Source organism: Symphalangus syndactylus, chromosome 2 (assembly GCF_028878055.3).
Source record: "Symphalangus syndactylus isolate Jambi chromosome 2, NHGRI_mSymSyn1-v2.1_pri, whole genome shotgun sequence".
NCBI lineage: Eukaryota > Metazoa > Chordata > Mammalia > Primates > Hylobatidae > Symphalangus > Symphalangus syndactylus.
In genome coordinates, this window is record NC_072424.2 from 46,601,640 (window position 1) to 46,626,968 (window position 25,329).

General features: G+C 42.8%; 1 protein-coding gene across 11 annotated transcripts in view; it reads left to right on the forward strand.

The window, feature by feature from the left end:
• The window catches only part of CPEB3 (cytoplasmic polyadenylation element binding protein 3), a 249,785-nt gene extending 226,368 nt beyond the window's left edge, over positions 1-23,417 (forward strand). For all 11 annotated transcript variants that reach the window (XM_063629959.1, XM_055255505.2, XM_055255549.2 and 8 more), the window contains one exon: positions 17,406-23,417. In XM_063629959.1, coding sequence (XP_063486029.1) covers positions 17,406-17,633 — 228 coding nt within the window. In that variant the 3' untranslated portion in view covers positions 17,634-23,417. The remainder of the gene's footprint in view (positions 1-17,405) is intronic.
• Positions 23,418-25,329: the final 1,912 nt, after the last annotated feature.

Below are 25,329 nucleotides of genomic sequence, written 5' to 3' on the forward strand. Positions count from 1 at the left end.
TATATACAATGACTCAATAGCAAAAGAAGTAAGGATGAGATGACCTGTTCTCAGACTATTTCTACTCCTATCCTTAGTTGGGATTCATACAACCCAGCCTTTATCTTGCTGCTCTTAGTGGTCCCTGCCTGACCTGGCTTGAAAGCTTCCTAGCTGTGTCTATAGCTATGTTTGACTTGACCCTAGAGGAAGCAGCACTCAGAAGTGAGTTCAAATATCATCTGAACTAATCCTACCTGGGCTTATTTTGAAGTACTGGGAGTCTCTGAGCCCTTGACTAGGAATAGTTTTTTAAAGGGAGTTTGGGTTATCTAAAGGAAGGTAAAGATCTTTGAATGGAATAGAACCTTTTGTCCAGGCTCTCCTTCCAAGTCCTGACTTCTGACTCTCCTGTCCTTCTCTGTTCTTTCATGTCTCCTCCCTTGGACTTGTGATCATTTTTAATATGAAAACTTTACAGTGATTTAAATATTCATCTTTCCTGCTCATAGTTGAGTGTAAAGGTTGTTTATGAGATAAAGAATTGGAAAAAGGTCCATTGCCTTTTTTCTAAATACTTAGTAGAACATTCAGATTCAACTCTAGAAGTCAGGTGTTAGAAGTAAGTTAGCAGAATTTTGGTGAGTGCTTATTCCTACTTGTAAGAGCTGGTTCAAACCCCTCATAGGCTAGGGGAAACAGAGGCCCATGAGGTTGTGGTATAGCAAGGGTGCTCTGCATCTCTATACCCTGAGGGGGTGATACCATGATAGTTATGCATTTCACATTTTTAACAATTTCCTTGCCCTTTGTTCACCATATGATACTAGCACTTGGTTTTGGACTGATTTATACCCATACCTCCAGCCCCATTTCCAAGCAGCATGGCAGGAAACCACTGTGCCAGATACTGTCAGCCCACCCTTCTGTGTTTCATTTGAACATTGTCTTAAGGCTAAACAGAGCAGCCCTCATAGAACTCTTCGCACTCCATAACATACGGCAGAGGCATTGACACAGAAGCCCTGCTATGGGAAAATAAGTAAGTTCTTAAACTGTGGGAAGGGCACAAAGGTAATTTTAAAATCTTTCATAACCCTAGCACTTGAGAATGTGAAAAATGGTAAGTCTCATCCTTTGTAAAGTAAAAACAAAATAAAATCCCAACTGTTTCCCCTCTGATTTTTAAAAATCTACCCTAGATTGCTTCTAAAATTTATAACTGTGGGTTTGCTATATCTGAGAGTTTTGGATAACTTTGTTGGTGTGGAAAAGCTGTTTTCACATTGCCACTTTAATTTTATCTATTTTTATTTATTTATTTTTTCGAGATGGAATTTTGCTCTTGTTGCCCAGGCTGGAGTGCAATGGTGTGATCTCGGCTCACCGCAACCTCCGCCTCCCGGGTTCAAGCAATTCTCCTGCCTCAGCCTCTCATGTAGCTGGGATTACAGGCATGCACCACCACACCCAGCTAATTTTGTATTTTTAGTAGAGACGGGGTTTCTCTGTGTTGGTCAGGCTGGTCTCGAACTCCTGACCTCAGGTAATCTGCCTGCCTTGGCCTCCCAAAGTGCAGGGATTACAGGCGTGTGCCACTGCGCCCAGCCCGCCACTTTAATTTTCTTTCTTTTTTTTATTTCTTTGAGACGGAGTTTCGCTCTTGTTCCCTAGGCTGGAATGCAGTGGCGCTATCTTGGCTCACTGCAACCTCTGCCTCTCAGGTTCAAGAGATTCTTCTGCCTCAGCCTCCCAAGTAGCTGGGACTACAGGCATGCGCCACCATGCCTGGCTAATTTTGTATTTTTAGTAGAGACAGGGTTTCGTCTTGTTGGTCAGGCTGGTCTTAAACTCCTGACCTCAGGTGATCCACCCACCTCGGCCTCTCAAAGTGCTGGGATTACAGGTGTGAGCCACTGCGCCTGGCTGCCACTTTAATTTTCTAGGCATCTGTCAACTGCTTTCTAAACAACAGCATTCCAGCTCATAGTTGAAAAACTAAAAATTTATTTTTATTTATTTTTTAACATGGAGTCTCACTGTGTCACCCAGGCTGGAGTGCAGTGGCGTGATCTCGACTCACTGCAACCTCCGCCTCCCAGGTTCAAGCAATTCTCCTGCCTCAGCCTCCCAAGTAGCTGGGATTACAGGCACCTACCATCATGCCCAGCTAATGTTTTTTGTAGTTTTAGTATAAATGGGGTTTCACCATGTTGGCCAGGCTGGTTTCAAACTACTGACTTCAAGTGATCCCCCCGCCTCAGCCTCCCAAAGTGCTAGAATTACAGGTGTGAGCTATCGCACCCAGCCAAAATTTATGTTTAGACATTCTTTGTATTGTCTGCTGGTGGAGGCCCTGCTTTAGCAACCAGAAAGACACCATATTTAGTGGGAATATTAATGAGGTTACTGTGGTTTTTAGTACTCTATGACACATGCCAAGAAGATTATGATCACATTATGTTTAAAAGCTTTTAGCACACCAAATAAATGGGCTTTCCAAGAAGCTATGTTGCTCCAGATGTTAGGAAATGGCCTAAGTCAGCCAGGGCCCTTTCATGGGGTACCCAGGTTCACATCAAGGCCAAATCTGAAAACAGGGACACTTATACTCAACCCTTAATTTTATTTATTTACTTATTTATTTATCTATCTGTCTATCTATTCATTTTTGGAGATGCTGTTCAGGCTAGACTTGAACTCCTGGGCTCAAGTGCATCAGCCTCCCAAGTAGCTGGGATTACAGGCACACCTCACCATACCCAGCCCAACCCTTAATTTTTTAAACATTTTTCCCTTAAATAATTCTAAAACCAAGTTTTTAGTGCTGCTCTTTTCCTAGCCATTGCATAGTATATTTTTTAAAAAGGAGAACTTTGATATATTATTACTGATCTCTGCTTGATTTGACTCTAAAGAGTCATAGTTTCGGGATTTTGGCTGAGCTGACTTTTTTTTTTTGAGACGAGGTCTCACTCTTTCACCCAGGTTAGAGTGCAGTGGTGCAATCTTTGCTCACAGCAACTCCTGCCTTCCAGACTCAAGTGATTCTCCCACCTCAGCCTCCCGAGTAGCTGGGACCACGGGAGTGCACCACCATGCCCAGCCAATTTTTTGTGTTTTTGATAGAGATGGGGGGTCTCATCATGTTGCACAGGCTGGTCTCGAACTCCTGAGCTCAAATGATCTCTGCGCCTCGGTCTCCCAATATGCTAGGATTATAGGTGTGAGCCACTGCACCTGGCCGAGCTGACTTTTTAAAGGACAGGCAAAACTCAGGTGTGAGTTCAAATTATAACTTGAACTGATTCTAAATGGGCTCATGTTGAAGCACTGAGTCCCAGATGTACTCTTTAAATGAAGCTATTGTAGTTTAAATGTAATTTATTAAACTTATTTGAGGTGCTATGTTCCCTTAGATTTTCTCAGACCTCAGGAATGTGTCTAAAAAAGTGAACTGGGGTTGAAATTTTCCTCTATTGGTCAGAAATAATACTCATTTTAGAAATGCTCTTTAGCCAGGTGTGGTGGTTCATGCCTGTAATCCTAGCACTTTGGGAGGCCACAGCGGTCTGATCACTTGAAGCCAGGAGTTCAAGAACAGCCTGGCCAACATGATGAAACCCCATTTCTACCAAAAATCCAAAAATTAGCCAGACATGGTGGCACATGCCTGTAATTCCAGCTACTCGGGAGGCTGAGGCACGAGAATCTCTTGAATCCAGGAGATGGAGGTTGCAGTGAGCCAAGATCATGCCACTGCACTCCAGCCTGGGTGACAGAGCGAGTGACCCTGTCTCAAAAGTAAAATAAAAAATTAAAAAGTAAAGAAATGCTCTTCTCTTGATTGAGTCATATATTTGCAACCTTCTTAACTAATACATTGATTACCCAATATGGGGGACATTATCTATCATGGCAGTGAGCTTTGGTTATCTTGTGTCTAGACTTAGCTCTGTTGTGTTGCCTTTAACAATTGAAAATATTGTGTCAACAACTTGCTTATGTTATCAGTTGATTTCTCACTTCTTTTTATCATTGATAACTACTTTGTATGGTCTGATTTCTCGAAGTAACCTAGTGAGTTTAAAAAAAAAAGTTAAAAGAAACTACATTCCTCATTACTGACATATACCTCTTTAATGAATATAATTCATTCCTAAGAGCTATCAGAGTATTTCTGAAACACACGGTATATTGAGCTCACACCAAACAGTGACCACGGGGCAGCCTCTAGTTGGATGGAGTTTCTACTTCTGATCCTGGAAATGCTGTGGATGTCTATGGCCATATTATAGATGTCTCTATTGTGAATCATGGCCTCTTTTCAGCCAGCATAGTGTAGGATCTCCAAGTGAGTCAGGTCCTTCTGACAATGTCATGTCCTTCTAAGGTGAGGTGCTCAAAATGGAAAGCCAGAGTTGAGGTTTCTTACCCAGAGTACAGCTGGCTATTCCTTTCAGTGGTCTAAATATTTTGCCTCTGTTGATAAAGCCTGACAATGCAACGGCCCCTTGTAGCATTTGGCCTAAATTTCTGGGTAGTCTGGAGAGAGACAGAAGGTACTCACTCAAGTCCCTGTGTCCAGTAGTTTACCCCAACAATTTGATTATGAGAGCCTCTCCTTTGAAGCCAGAAGAGGAACCCAACCTCAGAGCTAATGTTTTCCATTCAAGTAGCCCCCATACTACTTCTCACCTACTCTATGTTCTGGGTTCTCTGAAATCACCACCTGGAGCCAGTATTCTCTGGCTTGACCTCTGTTTGCTAGATTTCTCTTAAGCACAGAGGTGCTCATGTCATTATCTCTTTCCTCTGATATAGTATGGTAACTCTGCACATCTTCTCTTCTGCCCTTCACACCCATGACCTCCAGTTCATTGTTTTCCTTCTTATGACCTGCAACAAATCCTTAGATTAGGTTTGTTCTTTTGTCAGCCTCTTCATATTCCTGATTCTTTGAGTTAAAGCCTCGCTTGATGTGCAGCTTAACTACATCTTCTTTACACTTTGACTTAGCAATTTTTTGCCAATTTTTTTCTTTCTTTCTTTTTTTGACCCAATACTACACTTTGGCTGTGTGCTGCCAATTTTTCTGACTAGATACCAGCCTTAGATTTATTCCTATTAAATTATATCGCTTCACTTTGCTTCTTTTTCCAGCTTGTCTACTTTGATTCTGTTATCTGAAATCCTTGCTTCTACTTGCCTTCTAGTCACCCATAAGCATGCTTTACATGCCTTAGGATAACTAGATATCTGACTGATTTTTTTTTTTTTTTTTATACGGAGTCTTGCTCTGTCACCAGGCTGGAGTGCAGTGGCGTGACCTCGGCTCACTGCAACCTCTGCCTCCCAGGTTCAAGCTATTCTCCTGCCTCAGTCTCCCAAGTAGCTGGGACTACAGGTGCATGCCCCATACCTGGCTAATTTTTGTATTTTTAGTAGAGACGGGGGTTTCACCATGTTGGCCAGGATGGTCTCGATCTCTTGACCTCATGATCTGCCCGCCTTGGCCTCCCAAAGTGCTGGGATTACAGGCGTGAGCCACCGGGCCCAGCTGGTGTCTGACTGATTTATTTGGGTTTTTTTTTTTTTTTTTTGAGATTTTATTTTATTTTATTCTATTTTTTTAGTATTTTTTTATTAATTTTTTTGCACACAAAACAATAAACATTTTCTAAAAATACATACAAACAAAAAGATGCATATCAAACATATTAGGAAGGTTTTTTTTTTTTTTTTTTTTTTTTGAGACAGAGTCTTGCTCTGTCGCCCAGGCTGGAGTGCAGTGGCGCAATCTCGGCTCACTGCAAGGGGGAAGATGGGGAATAGAAATGGGGAGTGGGAATTAAAGAAAATAAATGAGAGAGGGACTTTGTATGGATCAATGATAATAACTCAATCCTCTATTTGACAAAGAAGAAGGAGAAGGAAGAGGAAGAAAAAGAAAGTGGGATAAAGGATCAGAAAGGGAGGAAAATAGAAAAAATTAGAGTATGACTCCAGGGTAGACCTGTTTTGTTGTCGCTGGGTTGGTTGGTTGGTTTGTCTGTTGTATTTTTCATGTTTTGCCATGTTGGCCAGGCTGGTCTCCAACTCCTAGCCTCAAGTGATCAACCCGCTTCAGCCTCCCAGAGTGCTGGGACTACAGGCGTGAGCCACCACGTCCAGCCCCCACATTGCTTCTGGCCTCCGTGGTAGACCTCCCAGACGGGGCGGCCGGGCAGAGGCACTCCCCACATCCCAGACGGGGCAGCCAGGCAGAGGCGCTCCCCACTTCCCAGACGGGGCGGCCGGGCAGAGACGCTCCTCACTTCCTAGACGGGGTGGTGGCCGGGCAGAGGGGCTCCTCACTTCCCGGACGGGGTGGCTGGGCAGAGACGCTCCTCACATCCCAGACAATGGGCGGCCGGGCAGAGGCGCTCCTCACTACACAGACGGGGCGGCCGGGCAGAGGCGCTCCTCACTTCTTCCCAGACGGGGCGGCCGGACAGAGGTGCTCCTCACTTCCCAGACGGGGTGGCCGGGCAGAGGCGCTCCTCACTTCTTCCCAGACGGGGCGGCCGGGCAGAGGCGCTCCTCACTTCCCAGATGGGGTGGCGGCTGGGCAGAGGTGCTCCTCACATCCCAGACGATGGGCGGCCGGGCAGAGGCGCTCCTCACATCCCAGACGATGGGCGGCCAGGCAGAGATGCTCCTCACTTCCTAGACGGGGTGGCTGCTGGGCAGAGGAGCTCCTCACCTCCCAGACGGGGCGGCCGGGCAGAGGCGCTAGACGATGGGCGGCCAGGCAGAGACGCTCCCCACCTCCCAGACGGGGCGGCGGCCGGGCAGAGGCTGCAATCCCAGCACCCTGGGAGGCCGAGGCGGAGGCTGCAGCGAGCCAAGACCACGCCACCGCACTCCAGCCCGGGCAACACCGAGCACCGAGTGAGCCAGTCTCCGTCTGCAGTCCCAGCACCTCGGGAGGCCGAGGCGGGCAGAGCACTCGGGGTCAGGAGCTGGAGACCAGCCTGGCCAACATGGCGGAACCGCGCCTCCAGCCAAAGGAGAAAAAGCAGGCAGCGGTGGTGGCGCGCGCCGGCAATCCCAGGCAGCCCGCAGGCCAGGGCAGGAGAATCACGGGAGCCGGAGGCAGGGAGTCCGAGCCGACTGGATTCCAGCCTGGGCCACAGAGGGAAGAAAAGAAAAGAAAGAAAGAAGGGAGGGAGGGAGGGAGGGCTGACTGATTTATTTGGTTGTTCCCACCACCGAACACAGACTGTAACAGAGGCCAGTCTTTGGCTGCCTTAATAGAACGTTTAGTACGTAACTCAAACTTAGCCTGACCTTGGCCAATGCCTCCTTTCTATTCCTACAACTTTCGAGGTCTGAGAAGGAATTCTGCACCTGCGAATAGTTTATGGTCTCCCTAGTATCTATTCTCTGCCACTAAGAGTTGTTTAGCCATTGCTTTATTTACTTCAGGAGGTCAGTTATTTGAGTAATAACAAAATGACTGCAGACTGAAATATTTTCTCTAGCTTGTTAGAAACAAAACAAGCATTGAGATCAGTTTGTTAAAAAAGTACGGCTTTCTCTTTGTCTGTAGCATTCTAAATATATTATTCCCTTTACCATCTTCTCTAGCCACTCATCTAAGGCTCCATATCAGTCCATCTTATCCATAGTGGTTACAATCTCATCAATAAATTACATGTATTCTTCAGCATCTTTGGGTATAGTCATCTCCATTAGGCTTATGAGTAGGAATCTAAGTGTCTCTCGGTAGGTAGTTCTCATCTCCTTTGCCTGCAAGGCCCTTTGAAACAGAGGTTCAGCTTAACGATGTGATCAGCTCTGCATGGGACTCTAGTATTTGAACTTTAATGGTAATATAGATCAGTAACGTGATCCCACCAGATTGGTATGTCCAAAGTGTCATAGGTTAATGATATTCCAGGTAATTGTAGTGGTTAACAGATAAGCCAGTTTTTATTTTGTTACATATTTGTTTGTTGGGAAAAATAGAGTTAATTTGGATAATCTACTAAAATATTAGGTAATAGTATAGATGGCACTGGGATATGGCAAAAACCACAGATTGTTTGGGAATGCTTTTCAGAAACTCTTTTATAGAGCATAAGTTATTTTAGGAAAGAACTTTGTATTGGTCTACAATTCATTTCAGTTTTAATATGGTGGCTGACAAGAAACAGGCACTCCATAAATACTAGTCATGTGGGTGAATCCACTTGACCCAAAATAATCACCCTTTAGTACGAGCCAACCTAAACACCCATATCCTTCATGCAGCTACTTCTCTTTTGTTTTTTTGTTTGTTTGTTTTTGGTTCCTTATGCCTTTTTATTCTTTAAAAATTTATTTATTTATTTTTATTTTTTATTTTTGTTGGTAATTTTAGCTGGGATTACAGGTGTGTGCCACCATGCCTGGCTAATTTTTTTTTTTTTTTTGAGACAGGATCTCACTCTGTCGCTCAGGCTGGAGTGCAGTGGTGTGATCTCGGCTCACTGCAACCTCCGCTTCCCAGGTTCAAGTGATTCTCTTGCCTCACTCAGCCTCTGGAGTAGCTGGGATTACAGGCGCCACCACCACACCCGGCTAATTTTTGTATTTTCAATAGAAATGGGGTTTCACCATGTTAACCAGACTGGTCTCAAACTCCTGACTTCAAGTGATCCACCTGCTTCCGCTTCCCAAAGTGTTGGGATTACAGATGTGCACCACTGTGCCCAGTCAAATTTTTATACATGGTGGGTGTAGATAGTAGATATTTTGATATAGGTATGCAATGTCAAATAAGCACATCATGGAGAATGGGGTGTCCATCCCCTCAAACATTTATCCTTTGACTTACAAACAATCCAATTACACTCCTTATTTTAATATACAATTAAGTTATTACTGACTATAGTCACCCCGTTGTGATATCAAATAGTAGGTCTTATTCATTCTTTCTGATTTTTTTGTACCCATTATCCATCTCCATCTCCTGCCCAACCATAGCTCCACACTACATTTCCCAGCCTATCCTTCTACTCTCTATGTACGTGAGGTCAATTGTTTTGATTTTTAGATCCCACAAATAAATGAGAACATGTGATATTTGTCTTTCTGTGTCTGGCTTATTTCACTTAACATAGTGATCTCCATTTCTATCCATGTTGTTGCAAATGGCTGGATCTTATTCTTTTTATGGCTGAATGGAACTCCATTGTGTATATGTTCCACGTTTGCTTTATCTATTCATTTTTTTTTTTTTTTTTTTTTTGAGACAGAATTTCGCTCTTGTCTCCCAGGCTGGAGTGCAATGGCACGATCTTGGCTCACTGCAACCTCCACCTCCCGGGTTCAAGCGATTCTTCTGCCTCAGTGTCCTGAGTAGCTGAGATTACAGGCACCCGCCACCACACCCAGCTAATTTCTGTATTTTTAGTAGAGACAGGGTTTTACCATGTTGTCTAGGCTGATCTCAAACTCCTGACCTCAGGTGATCCGCTTGCCCTGGCCTCCCACAGTGCTGGGATTACAGGTGTGAGCCATCGTACCCGGCCCATTCATCTGTTGATGGACACTTAGGTTGCTTCCAAATTTTAGCTATCGTGAACAGTGCCACAACAAACACGGGAGTGCAGATATCTCTTTGATAGACTGATGTCCTTTCTTTTGGGTATATACCCAGCAATGGGATTGGTGGATCATATGGTAGCTCAATTTTTACTTTTCTAAGGAAATTCCAAACTGTTCTCTGTGGTGGTTGTAATTTTCATTCCAACCAACAGCGTACAAGGGTTCCCTTTTCTCTACATCCTCACCAGCATTTGCTATTGCCTGTCTTTTGGATATAAACCATTTTAACTGAGGTGAGATGATATCTCATTGTGGTTTTGATTTGCATTGCCCTGATGATCAGTGATGTTGAGCACCTTTTCATATTCCATTTGCCATCTGTTTGTCTTATTTTGAGAAATGTCTGTTCAAATCTTTTGTCCATATTTGATTGGATTATTAGATTTTTTTCCTGTAGAGTTGTTTGAGCTCCTTACATATTCTGGTTATGAATCCCTTGTCAGATGGGTAGTTTGCAAATATTTTCTGCCATTCAGTGGGTTGTCTCTTTGTTGATTTTATCCTTTGCTGTGCAAAAGTTTTTTAACTTGATGTGATCCTATTTGTCCATTTTTGCTTTGGTTGTCTGTTTACTGGGGGGTATTGCTCAAGAAATTTTTGCCAAGACCAGTGTCCTAAAGATTTTTCCTAGTGTTTTCCTTTAGTAGCCTCATAGTTTGAGGTCTTAGATTTAATATTTTAATCTATTTTGATTTATATATATATTTTTTAGACAATGTCTTGCTCTGTCACCCAGGCTAGAGTGTGGTGGCATGATCTTGGCTCACTGCAACCTCCACCTCCTGGATTCTCGTGCCTCAGCCTCCTAACTAGCTGGGGTTACAGGTGTGCACCACCACGCCTGGCTAACTTTTTTACATTTTTGGTAGAGATGGGGTTTCGCCATGTTGACCAGGCTGGTCTCAAATTCCTGACCTCAAGTGATTCACCCACCTCGGCCTCCCAAAGTGCTAGGATTACAGAAGTGAGCCATCGCACACAGCCGAGGGTTTTTATCATGAAGGGATTTTGAATTTTATCAAATACTTTTTCTGCATCAATTAAAATGATAATATCGTTTTTATCCTCCATTCTGTTGATATGATTGACTGATTTTTTTTTTTTTTTTGAGGAGTCTCACTCTGTCGCCAGGCTGGATCACGGTGGCACAATCTTGGCTCACTGCAACCTCCGCCTCCCGGGTTCAACTGATTCTCCTGCCTCAGCCTCCCGAGTAGCTGGGATTACAGGCACACACCACTATGCCCAGCTAATTTTTGTATTTTTAGTAGAGACAGGGTTTCACCATTTGGGTCAGGCTGATCTCAAGTTCCTGACCTTGTGATTTCTGATTTTATTTATTTGAATCTTTTCTTAGTCTGGCTAAAAGTTTGTCAGTTTTGTTTAACTTTTCTATTGTCTTTTTCATTTCAATTGCATTTTATTTCTGCTCTGATCTTTATTTCTTCTATTAATTTTGGGTTTCGTTCTCCCTTGTGTTTCTAGTTAAGTTTCATCATTAGATTGTTTATTTGAAGTTTTTCCTCCTTTTTGATGTAGGCTTATACTATAAACTTTCCTCTTAGTACTGCTTTTGCTGTATCCTTAGGTTTTGGTATGTTGTGTTTTCATTATCATTTGTTTCAAGAAAATTTTCAGTTTCCTTCTTAATTTCTTCATTGACCCACTGGTCATTCAGGAGCATATTGCTTAATTTCCATGCATTTGTTTTTTCTTTGTGGTTTTTTTTTTTTTTTTTTTTTTTGACGGAGTTTCACTTTTGTCGCCCCGGCTGGAGTGCAATGGCTCGATATCTCAGCTAACTGTAACCTCCACCTCCCAGGTTCAAGCGATTCTCCTGCCTCAGCTTCCCAAGTAGCTGGGATTACAGGCATGTGCCACCATGCCTGGCTAATTTTGTATTTTTAGTAGAGATGGGGTTTCACCATGTTAGTCAGGCTGGTCTCAAACTCCTGACCTCAAGTGATCCACCTGCCCTGGCCTCCCAAAGTGCTGGGATTACAGGCGTGAGCCACTGGGCTCCGCCCATGTATTTGTATAGTTTCCAAAATTCCTTTTGTTATTAATTTCCAGTTTTATTCCATTGTGGTTACAGAAGATGCTTGATATTATTTCAATTTTTTTGACTGTTTTAAGGCTTACTTTGTGACCTAACATATGATCTATCCTTGAGGATGATCCATGTGCTGAGGAAAAGAGTGTGTATTCTGCAGCTTTTGGATGAAATGTTCTATAAATATCTATTAGATCCTTTTGTTCAATAGTGCAGATTAAGTCTGCATCTTTCATCAATAAAGATGTTTCTTTATTGATTTTTGGTCTAGAAGATCTAGCCAGTGATTAAAGTAGGGTGTTGAAGACTCCAGCTATTATTGTATTGGGGCCTTTCTCTTTAGCACTAATATTTGCTTTCTATATCTGTGTGCTCCAGTGTTGGATGTGTGTGTATATATATATATATAATTAATTTATATATATAAATTTTATATATATATATATAATTAATTTATATATATAAATTTTATATATATATATATATATGTATGTGTGTATGTATGTATGTATGTATGTATGTATGTATTTTTGAGACGGAGTCTTGTTCTGTCGCCCAGGCCGGAGTGCAGTGGCGCAATCTCAGCTCACTGCAATCTCCACCTCTGGGGTTTAAGTGATTTTCCTGCCTCAACCTCCTGGGTAGCTGGGATTACAGGTACCTGCCACCATGCCTGCTAATTTTCTTTGTATTTTTTAGTAGAGACGGGGTTTTGCCATGTTGGCCAGGCTAGTCTCAAACTCCTGATCTCAGGTGATCCACCCACCTTGGCCTCCCAAAGTGCAGGGATTACAGGCATGAGCCACTGTGCTCGGCCCAAATATATATTTAGAATTGTGATATCCTCTTCTTGAATTGACCCCTTTATCATTATATAGTGACCTTTGTCTCTTCTTTGAGTTTCCTCAGCACAACTATTTTCAATTCTCTGTCTGAAAGGTCACATATCTCTGTTTCTCCAGGATTGGTCCCTGGTGCCTTATTTAGTTTATTTGGTGAGGTCATGTTTTCCTCGATGGCGTTGATGCTAGTAGATGTTCTTTGGTGTCTGGGCATTGAAGAATTAGGTATTTATTGTAGTCTTCACTGTCTGGGCTTATTTATACCTGTCCTTCTTGGGAAGGTTTTCCAGATATGTGAAAGGACTTGGGTGTTGTATTCTAAGCTGTTTATGCTTTAGGGGTCACCCATGCCCAGTAATGCTGTGGTTCCTGCAGACTCATAGAGGTGCTGCCTTGATGGTCTTGGGCAAGATCTGGGAGAATTCTCTGCATTACCAGGCAGAGATTTTTGTTCTCTTCCCTTACTTTGTCCCAAACAGTCTCTCTGTTCTCAGCCACCTAAAGCTGGGGGTGGAGTGACACAGGCACCCCTGTGGCCACCACCACTCTGACTGTGCTGTGTCCGACCTGAAGCCAGCATTTGCCTAAGGCCTGCCATAACCACTCCCTGGTTACTGCCTGTGTTCGCTCAGGGCCCTGGGGCTCTACTATCAGCAGGTGGCAAAGCCAGCCAGGCTTGTGGCTTTCCCTTTAGGGCAGCGAGGTTCCCCAAGCCCCTGGGCAGACTCAGAGGTGCTCTCCGAGCATCATGTACTAAAGTGGAAAACCTTAGAAGTCTACCTGGTATTCTGTTGTATTGTGACTGAGCTGGCACTCAAACCACAACTGCAGTCTTTCCCACTCTTCCCTCCCCTTTCCAAAGGCAGAGGAGTCTCACTTTTCAGCCACCGCCACCCCAAGCCATGAGAAGTACTGCCAGACCGTTAAGGCCCTACGGCTCTTAAGTCAGCTCGTGGTAAATACTGCCTGGCCTGCAACCCATCTTTCAGGGCACTGGGCTCCCCTCCGGCCCAGGGCAGGTCCAGAAATGCCATTCAAGAGTCAAGTCCTAGAGTTGGGGACCCCAGGAGCCTGCCCAGTGCTCTACCCAACTGTGGCCATGCTGGTACCTGAAGCCAGCAAGTCTCAGAGGCTCACCCAAGGTCCTGGGTGTCACTGCTGGCTATTCAGGGCCCAAGGGCTCTTCAGCTAGCAGGTAATGAATGCTGCCAGGACTGGGTCCTTCCTTCAAGGCAGCGGGTTCCCTTCTGACCCAAGGTGTGTCTAGAAATGTCACCTGGGAGGTAGGGCCTGGAAAAGGGACTTCACAATTCTGACTGTGCCCTATCCTTCTGTGGCTGAGCTGGTATCCAAGATGCAAGATGAAGCTCTTCCCACTTTTCCCTCTCCTCTCTTCAGACTGAAGGAAGAGGTCTCTTTCGGAGCCATGAGCTTTGCAGCCTGGGGTTAGGGCAGGGGTGATGCCAGCACTCCCTTCGCTGATGTCTCAGTAGGCCACGTGTCCCCCCGAATCCACTGTCTCTGGGCCTAGTTCAGCACTAGGACTCACCTAAGTGTTGCAGTCCTTATGGCCTAGACTGACTTTCAAGCTGATTTAGAGACACAGAGCACTGTAGCCCACAGTGGCGAGGTTTGGGGGAACTCAAGTTCCCACTGCTGGAATCGGAGATTCCCCTCAGGCTTGGGCTGGTTTAAATGCATGGTGATTTGGGACTATTTTCCTGACTCCTCAGTGCTTTTTGCAGCAATATGAAGATAAAACCAGGTACTACGAGAGGCTACCTGATTTTTGGCTCTTCTATTTTTTTCTGTGTAGGTAGTTATTAACTTCCTGTTCTTGTGGGGCACGGGTCGGGTGGAGGTTGATGGGTGGAGACTTCTATTCTTCCATCTTGCTCTGCCTCTCTTCTGTTGATTTCAATCCAGAAATACTGTTTGACTGTTGTTGTTCGAGAGGAGCAGCTCTGCAGGGACAGCACCCTCACTCATCTGGAAGACTGCCTTCTGGAAGCTTTCAGGAAAGGCCCCTGAGAGCACAGTCGCAATCCAAAAGCCACGTTATTTGTTTATTTTTACTATTATTACATATATATCATATTTTTGAGACAGGGTCTCACTGTATCACCCAGACTGGAGTACAACGACACCATCTTGGCTCACTGCATCTTCTATCTCTTGGGCTCAAGGGATCTTCCTGCCTCAGCCTCCCAAGTAACTGGGACTACAGGTGCATACCACTACACATAGCTAACTTTTTTGTTGTTGTTGCCCAGGCTAGTCTCGAACTCCTGGGCTCAAAGGATCCTCCTGCCTCACCCTTCCAAGGTGTTTGGATTACAGGCATGAGCCACTGCACCCAGCCTATTTTTTTTTCACCATATTAAGAGTCATATCTGTTGGCATTTAATGTTCAGCTCTTCACAAACTTGATTTTTCTAGCTTTCTAGGCAAAATGAAAATGATGGGAAATTGCAAACTTAAAAGAGGTGTTTGGAAGGTGTTTTAGATATGATAGCAGACTGCCAGATTTTGAAGGGGACGGACAGAAAAAGTGAAAACTCTCTACTGCATTATATTACTTGGCATTCCTTATGAAGAATGTCATAATGTCTCCTGCTTAAGAGGGGGTGGGGGACTAGTACATTTTAGCAAGATTTTCATCAAAAAAACATCAACATTCAAGATATTTTGGCACCAAAAAGGAGAAGTGCCTGGTTTCTGGAAAAATAACCTGAGATATATGTTATTCCCTAAGAAAGCTGGTAAATAAGGCATCACTCTATGCCTCTGGCCTCGAGGCAGTTATGAAAGACTACATGACACATCTGAAGTACTGTGTAGACTAGATCCCTCAAAACCCTTCAGCCAGTAAGGAGCATTGTTACCAAGCTTAGTTGGAAGGTCAAATAGACAGAAGGTGCTGTTTTATTAATACTGCATTCTCAAATATCAGCACAAATGTATTACATGACCTTAAGTATGTTTGTTCAGCATTTTACAGCTTGCAGTAGGTATTTGTATCCATCATTCCACTTGGTCCTAATGTCCCTGTGTAATGGAAATCTTTTCTCATCAACTGATGTAGCACTAATTAAGTCTTTTTCATGGCTGCATGATATTCCATGGGAATAGATAACCCACATTTTATTCAAGTGTTTCCCTGTAGGTAGACATTTACTTTGTTTCTGATTTTTTGCCATTATGGACAAGTCTTGCAATAGATATACTTTACATATGTCCTCACATCTGGTGGTTATATTTCCAAGCATTGGGATTACAGCAGGAACAATATCCAACTGTGGGATTCTTGGGTTGAAGGGTATACATATTTTTAATTTGAATAATTTGCTAATTTGCTTTTCAAAAATGTTGTAGCAGACCAGGTGTGGTGGCTCACACCTGTAATCCCAGCACTTTGGGAGGCCAAGGCAGGTAGATCACCTGAGGTCAGGAATTTGAGACCAGCCTGGCCAACATGGTGAAACCCCATCTCTACTAAAAATATAAAAATTATATTTGGGTGTGGTGATGGGCGCCTGTAATCCCAGCTACTTGGGAGGCGGAGGCAGGAGAATCGCTTGAACCTGGGAGGTGGAGGTTGCAGTGAGCTGAGATCGCATCACTGCACTCAAGCCTGGCAACAGAGTGAGACTCCATCTCAAAAAATAATAATAATTAAAAAGATAATAATAAAGTTAATGATGTTTCTTTTCTAAAGTTCTAGGAAAGTGAGTGAGAACGTGGTAACTTTTTCTTTTTTTGGTTTTCAGTCATGCAGCTTTGTTTCATTTAGATTTAAAAAGGTTCCCTAAAGGGCTATGATGAAAAGTTGTCTTCTATTGAAGTTTCCAGTGTTGGGGGGAGATTAAGGCAACAGAGAAAGTTCCAAAAATAAAAAAGCCCCAATTATTATAGTAGCTTCTTAACACCTCAGCTGTGAGTCCCTTTTCCTCTCCAGTCCATGGTATGCAATATTGGGGTGTTAGTCTCAGGGAGCTGTGTCATTACGACACTGAGGTGCACAGCCTCACAGCAGCATCTCCCTTCAGCTCCTCCCGTATTCATTGTGTCTCCTGCCTTCGGGCCTGGCTCCAGCCACAGCATCTCCCAAGGATGTGCCTGCTTCCTCCTGCTTATGGCCTTTGTCCTGGCTGCTTCCTCTCCCTGAAATGTTCTTCTTTGCCTGCATTGTCAGATGCTGCCCATCTTTCAGGATTCAGCTCATGTGCTTTGACGTGCACAGCCCCTCTTAATCCTCCCCAGCACCCTTTGATGTAAACACTGTTATACCCATTTACAGATTACACAAATGTGTGTGTGTAATGTGTTTATGTGTGTGTAAACATACCCATTTTACAGATACAGTGATGGAGCAAACAGAGGCACAGAGATTTTAAGAATTTGTCTAGGCTGGGCGCGGTGGCTCACGCTTGTAATCCCAGCACTTTGGGAGGCCGAGGCGGGCGGATCACGAGGTCAGGAGATCGAGACCACAGTGAAACCCCGTCTCTACTAAAAAATACAAAAAAAAATTAGCCGGGCGTGGTGGCGGGGCGCCTGTAGTCCCAGCTACTCAGAGAGGCTGAGGCAGGAGAATGGCGTTAACCCGGGAGGCGGAGCTTGCAGTGAGCCGAGATTGCGGCGAAAGAGCGAGACTCCATCTCAAAAAAAAAAAAAAAAAAAAAAAAAAAAGAATTTGTCTAATGTCACGCAAGAAGTAAATCAAGGAGCTTATTCCAAAGCCCATGCTCTCAACTACCATCCAGTATCAGCAGAGTTGAAAGCAGCGTCTGATTGAGACATACCATGAAGCTATTACTGTAAACTCTCAAAAGCAAGACATGGGAGGAAGCTTTGCTAAACCATTTTTCTCTGTCTTTCCTCTTTGGGTCCAGGTTGAAGTAAAGCCATATGTGCTGGATGATCAGATGTGTGATGAGTGCCAGGGCACACGCTGTGGTGGGAAGTTTGCCCCGTTCTTCTGTGCCAACGTCACCTGTCTGCAGTATTACTGTGAATACTGCTGGGCGAGCATACATTCCCGAGCTGGGCGGGAGTTCCACAAACCGCTGGTGAAGGAGGGAGGCGACCGCCCTCGTCACGTCCCGTTCCGCTGGAGCTGAGCCACGGGCCGACCCAGCCACAAGTACTGGAGTAGATAACAAGGAGGGAAAAGAGAGGGCACTGCCTCAGGGCTTACAGTGTTCTGGAAATCTGTGCATTCGTTCTCGATTTTTAAAGAAGAATTGGGTCTTTTTATTATTATTATTATTATTATTATTATTATTATTATTTACAGTCATATTACTGAACTCAGTGTCCAGTATAATGCAGAATTGCAGAGTGTAGAATGGTACTGATTTGCACTTTGATTCACACCTTTGTCTGCTTGGTACCTTAATTTTTTATACCTGATTTGTCACTCGTGACAGTATGTAGACTGCTATTCTCATCAGCGGCCGTCAGGCTACTGTCTGTGATTCTTTTGTTTGTTGTTGTGGTGGTGTTGTTCTGATTGTTTTGAATTGGAGCATGCACTTATTTTCAGAAACTTAGAGAGTTGCCCCTAGGACAAGACTTACCAAAGGTAATACTCGTGAGTAGGTGGCAGATGTAGCAAAAACTTCACAACAATTCAGCAATCATTAGTTTGGGTCACTTAGAGTAAGGATAACCCTTCATGAAAATAAGCCTTTAGTTGCTCTCTATTTTGACTTGTAAGGATACCTCATAAGCTGGATCTTTAATTTTTCCTTCATGTTTGATTTTTGTTTTGCCGAGGATTTTGGTTAGATCTTTTAGTATTATGTAAATTTATGCTGCAATAGCTTTTGCTGCTATTAAAATGGTATTATTAATACCATAATACTCTATTCAGGCTAAGATATCAATTAAACACAAAAACCCAACAACACACTTTTGTGATTTTAGGGATAGAGTCAGCTGCCGAACGGAGATCAGAATAGACTTCAGAAAGCTTTGGTGGAAGGTCACTATTTCTGACTGCATGTTTACTTAATCAGGTTGCTGCATGCAATAAATTTTATATCCAATGTCTAGTATAAAACGTTCCCACAATGCACAAATTAAGAATCTATATAAGCTATAAAAATACTCATTTTTTAAAAAAAGTTTTTTTCATTCAAAGAATTGGTAATTGACCGGAGGAAGGCATGCCTCAATAAATGGAATGCTCTGAATGGGAAGAGCCCATAACAGAATGACCTATATTACAACTGATATAAAACCTAGGTGTAGGATATTCTTCAAGCAAATTTGTGGATGGTAGATGAAGTACTTTGCGGTGCTCTGTTATATATTGTGCAATTTATTTTATATAGTAAAGTGATTATGTCTAACTGTGATCAAACTTAACTGTTTAAAGCCTCTGTCAGACATTAACGAACTTGACAGTTCATAACTGATATATTATAAACTAACACATGAGCTCTTAGTTACAATCTCTTAGTGCTTGCACCATTTTACATAGCTTCAGACCTTGTCCAGAAAACCAAAGAGCTCATCTTAGCTTACAAACACTAAGAATATATACAGGATATAGAGATAAGTTGTCAGATTGACAAACTAGGCACATTTTTAAGAAAGTCGTGTAATGGTGATGCTAAAGAAATGTCTGTACAAAATAAGATGGCCTGGGCAGAGTTGGTTGTCTGGGTGAGAAACTAACTACTTAATTCCCTGGATTTATCCTGTTAAGCTTGAGTAGAATGAACGCCTGCTAGCACTAGCGTGGTCTAGAATGAACGCCTGCTAGCACTAGCGTGGTCTAGAATGAACGCCTGCTAGCACTAGCGTGGTCTAGAATGAACGCCTGCTAGCACTAGCGTGGTCTAGAATGAACGCCTGCTAGCACTAGCGTGGTCTAGAATGAACGCCTGCTAGCACTAGCGTGGTCTAGAATGAACTCCTGCTAGCACTAGCGTGGTCTAGAATGAACGCCTGCTAGCACTAGCGCGGTCTAGAATGAAGGCCTGCTAGCACTAGCGTGGACATTTTTCTAGCATTCACCCTTGGGCTGCAGATAGTAATATATAAACACACACAATGATTGCAAGACTATGTAAATCTTTTTTTAATCTTCTTCCTATGTTTTGGAATTCTGGGGACAATCTGACTGGATATGACACTGCAGAATAGATTAAGTCGCTGTGTTTTCTGTGCTGTGATGTCCTTGTACTGTCTTAAGTTAGTGTTGCTTGTTTTTGTTTTGTTCTCCCATGTTTAGTTGCAACTACTGGCTCTCAAGCTATAGTTTGTTTTCAAAAAGGAAAAACAAAATAGTTTTTTACTGGATTAAAAATGCTTATTTTAGAATCCTCCCCTTTTTGAGGCTTTTTGGTAATAATTGCTTTTTTCCAGCCCAGGTGTGGTTTTGTTTGTTTTTTTCTATGTTTGTGGGTTTTTTTTTCATCTGTACAAGAAATTTTGTTATGCACTACTACTTTTTGTATTCTAGACAGTTTTCAAAAGTTGGCAGATTTTTTTTTTGTTTTTAAGGAAAAAGGCATGCTTTCTGACTGACATGATCTTTTGCAATACCTCAATTTTGAAATATAGGAAAGAAAATGATATTTTCTAAGTAAGTTTATTCAGAAAAATATATATTAATTTAATTCTGCAAGAAAATGATTTAACAGATGGGTAACTTTATTTTTTTCATGCTTATTTGTGTTTTTTGAAAATGAAGAAGTTAGAGCTTTATAACTATAATATTAAAGATCATATCTAACCTACAGAAATCTACCTAATTATGTGAAAGAAGCAAAACTTTTTGAAGAAGCACCCCTCTTTCATGTATTAAAATAACACTGAGATTTTTTAAAAAGCTGGAAGATTGTACAGCATAAAGCTAAAGTGAAGGCAAAAAACATTGTCCTGAAGAATAGGTTACAAAAAATAAACTCCATTTGGTGCTGAAAGTTGTGAATAGATGGTGGAAACTACTTTCCCTTAATTTGTATATTTCTAATCAAGCGTTGATTGTGCGCGACTGACCAGGATTGTGAAAGAGTTCTTCTGTTTGTATTTTTTTAAAGAGAACTTTTTTAGTTTATTAAATTATAACATGTTCCCTTTTGTTTTGTAAATAAATGTGCCCCCAAGTTGTTAATGTTATATTAAAAGAGAGGGTCCTTCAAAAAAATTATTTTTTAAAACACAGAGGTGTTCTGACCTGCAACTTGACTGGGAAGCCCCTGGGTAACACAGGTCCTGCTGTGGCCTTTCCTTGGTGTGACACTTGAACTAGTCGATTTTTTGAAGGCTATAACCTAACCTCGACTATTTGTTGTTATGTGCAATACTGTTTGTACTGTTTGTATAAAAAATAGAAAAAAAAAGAAAAGAAAAAAGGCATAAATCTTTATTGCAGATTTATTTTCATTGCAAACTTTAGACATTGTGATTCACTGAAATCATTTTTCTACTGTCAAATATGTACCTTTTCTTCATGCTGGTATTTTTTCAATAGTAATGTAGCCTTTGTACTGAGACAAATTTTCATTGTTATTTTTAGAAAGATTTTTTGCTAAGAAAAAAATTAAACATATTTACATATTTTTCATTTTATTTCGTATTTTCTTTAAGGAGTGCTTTCTCAATCATTAATAGAGTTGTTTCTGGGAGGGACTTTCATATCTGGTCAATGTCATAATATTATTTTGTATTTTTATTGGAATAAATTAATTTTATGATGCTAATTCTTTAAAAGTTTATTTTTTTCATTTTCAGTTATTTTTGAAGCTAAAACCTTTGTAATATTGTTACTAAAGTGTCTAGTTTTTTGAAATGCAAAGCTTTATGTATTAACTTGCTGATGTGGTTTACAATAGTGTGACAACGATGAAAATGGTTGGTTATGTAAAGTGATTGGAAATGTAACGGATAATTGGGTAATAAAATGACAGAATGAGCAGAACATGTGAGATTTTGAGAAGCCTTTTCCTTTATCACAGTGGTTTAGTGTAAGACTAGGGATGTCACAGTGCAGTTCTCTAGGGATGTCACGGTGGATTTATACAACACCAGGTGCAGCCAAACCTGTGGCCCTGAGAATGAAGTCACCCAACCGAAATACCACCGGGTTTAAAATCTGGCTAAGTCAACAGAATGTTTCATTGCTTTTTCCCCTCTAACTCTTCATTATGTCGTGTGTGTGTGTGTGTGTGTGTGTGTGTGTGTGTGTGTGTGAGAGAGAGAGAGAGAGAGAGAGAGAACCTGCCACCAACTGCTGTCCTTGTGTGAGATAGTGCCTTTCTCCCAGGCCGAATCTTTTATGTGCACTGACAGTGGTGATATTGGAGTCATACAGGAAGTTGCTAAGAGGACACCGCCTTTGTGGTGTACTGCAGACCTCACCTGCAGGGTCTCACTCATGCTGCCTCCCTGTAAGGCTCAGTTGGTGGCACTGAGGAGGCACACTCGGATGTCACCACTGTCTGTGGACCCTGACTATGTGTCGGGTTGCATCTTCCTCCACACCCATGCCTGCTTCCTGTTCTGGTGCCCCTTGTTTGCCTTTCATTGTGGCAACTGTGTGCATGATCTGTCTGCCTTCCTGCTGCTGCTTTTCCAACACCCCCCTCACCTGGAAGCTGGGCAGTTAAGGCACAGTCATTAATGTGTCATTGCAATAGCACCTACAGTCAAAGCAAAAACTACAACTGCAAAACTGGTGTTGCGTAAACAGAACAGCCAATAACTTGCTCCAGATAGATGATGTTTCTACTAGTGGTTGATGGCCTCTTTCAGCTCCATCGCTATGGAGGCGAGGTTCATCAATAACTCAGAGAAACTTGTGTCCAGAGTTGGTCTTGGGTACGCTCTATGTATTCAGTTTTGTAAATAATATATAGATTAGATCAAGTTGTGATGTAAAATTTTAACTCGAATTGGGTACTACTGGTTGGAATTTTACATTAACTACAAATAAATGATTAGGAACAGAAGAAAAGAAATCGGAAAAATCTTGCTTAGTGGTATAAAGATTATGCTTAGATTTCTGCCTATATCTTGTGTTTTATAGCTTGTTAGTGAGGCATGGGCTAATGCAGAATGTACTGCATTTATGCAATTAGCAAATAACTGCTAGTTTTCATTTTATCTATTATATTAGCAACAAAAATGGCATTTAACTGGGTAAAGCTCCTACCTAAATATTTGAGTATTGTGACATCTCTACTTGCAAGGTTTGAGTGAAAGATTAGTCACAGATTAGTGAATAAAATGTATCTTTTTGTTAAAACTAGCTTATTTGAATGGATTGTTGCTTTTCACTAGCTTGTATGGTATGTCAGCTAACATTTCTTTGTTTTTTTTTCTTTTATAATAACCAGACTTCTCTATCTCAGCTGCAGTAGTGTTCCATCTTACCACAGAGTGTTTTATAATTAATGCTGTTGACTTTATACCCCAAAATGGGTCAAGAAGTGGCTATATGATTCGGGGATGTTTAAATCTGTATGACGACAAAGTTAATTGCAACAAGTAGAAAACTTGGGTGCTAACACAGGATAACTTCTGCTCTTTTTCTTTCCTGGATATAGTTCTGTTGGGGTATAAAGTATTAGGTATTTGTATTTTTTGCTGTCAAAATAATGGACAACTTTTAGAGTGTTCACAGCTAAGATCTCTGTATTTGTTTTTCAACTAACAACTAATTTTAAATGTATTGTATCTTTTATTACCTGTTCTCTTAGATTGTTTTTTGCTAGTAACCCTTACTCAGCTTCTGCCTTTGGGGCTTGGACTAATATTGCTTGTATGGAACTACAGTACTGTGACTAAACATGGAGCTCAATGCAGCTACTGCTTACAACTGCTTAAACTTTGTAGTTTGGACTTCATTTTTTTCTGTAATAACAACTTATTAAATCTAGTTGTATGAAGTGCTGGCACTTGTCATCCTTTGCATTTGCTGAGGAATAACTTGGAGTATATGGTTCACATCTGGGAACATTGGTGCATTCCAATTTGCTTAACTCTTTTTTTTTGACAAATCCCTCTAAAGCAGACTAAGTACAGCAGAATTCACCCTTTCTCTGACACAAGTAACACTCGTTTATTAAAAACACGCAAGTATATTTGCAACAAAGTATTTGTTGACACATGTGAACACACGTTTTTAGAGGTGCAGTTGGGTTTTAATGCCAGACAAGCCACATGAAACCAATTCTCAAAATCGCAACCAAAACTGTCAGTGGAAAGGTAGGTGTGCCACTTCACTTTATCTTTCACACCTGGCTCTCCGATTTTTCAGAAAATGAGTCTTTTAAAAATCCCTATCGATTTTGGGCGTGCTAGAAGCCATCTCCTAGGTACTGACTAATCCATTTAGAAAACGGATTACAAGTGGCTGCACCAGCGAATCCCCTGCAGGGCCTTCAGAACAAGCATGGACCAGCGTCCACCCAGCCTGGTCCCCGAGACAGATTCACTTGGTTTAGGCTGGGGTCTGGCCACAGGTATTTTTCAACTCCCCGGCGATCACCCCCATGATAGGAAACCGCTGTGTCGGTGTCTCGGGCCCGTGCAGCGCCTTCCTACGGCGCTCGAGGCCAGGCGCGCCCAGTACGCCTGGAAGAGGACCCGGCCGCTGGAGAGCCGCCCTGCAGAGCGACGTGGAGCGGCTGGGGGCGTCGGGTCTTGTCTCAGGCTCCCTCCCAGGCCGCACCACCCATAGTCACCCGCCCGCACCCTTTCGGTCCCCGCTCCGGGTTCGACATTCTGCCCCTCCCGCACCCGGGGGCCCTGGCCTGGGCGGTGGCGCATTTCCTCCTGGCCGCAGCCCTGCAGGTAAGCTCACCCGGGCCGGTGAACCGCGCCCCTCCGTGCCACCGGGCCTGAAGGGCAGCTCAGGGCCCACCCTGGGGGAGTCGCTCCCGGCTCTGCGCGAGGCTCAGCTTTGCACGTTGCTCTATTCAGCACCAGCTTTCACCTGGCAGCGAGCAGCTGCCCCCTATACACCAAGGGAAACCAGGAGGCCCAGCCCTTGTGCCGCTGGGATCGGATGGAACGTTTGGAGCTCTCGTGCCCTTTGGTCCCCCTCCCCTGACCCAAATGGAGAGAAAAATGTGTTTGAGCCCCTTTTAAGTCTGCTTTTTTTAGAAATAACATACATTAAGGCCACAATTGGAATCCTACTTTCAGACGGCCAGTCTGACTACGAGCACACATTTGTGCCCTGATTAAAAAAAAAAAAAAAAAAGCTTCTGATGTCCTAACTGTTGGTGTGAAGAGGGACTAGGTAAGTAAATGGTGCCATTATGACTACTAGTGTATTTCTAGCGGGGAAAATCAGTCGGTAGTCCTGGCGTTCCCTGTGCCTGAAGTCTGCAGCAGCCCCGCTTGCTAATTGCATGGCTGTGCGGGACAGGCCCCATGAGGCGGCCGGAAGTATGTCTAAGGTCCCGGCTTTACCAAAAAGAAAACATCACCAGCAGCGCGGATGGACATTAAGCTTTAACACTGGGGCATGGTGATGTTTCACTAGACCTTTGGCACATGTATGTGAAGCGATATTCACATAAGCACTCCCACGCTGGAGTCATAAATTTTAAATATATGATTTTAAAAATATTTTTAACAGAAGTGTTCTACAAAGGGTATTGATTAACAGGGTGAGGAGAGTAATGGGGTGAGGAAAGCCCAAATTGGTGGGTCCTACTGCCATTCAAAGGATTGTCAGGAGGAAAAACTCTTTCCTCTACCAGCTAGGTTTGTTTGGAGGTCTGCTAATTAACTAAAAATTAACAAAAGACAAAGTTGATCCATACGCACATGGAAGTGCGCAAAAGTGGC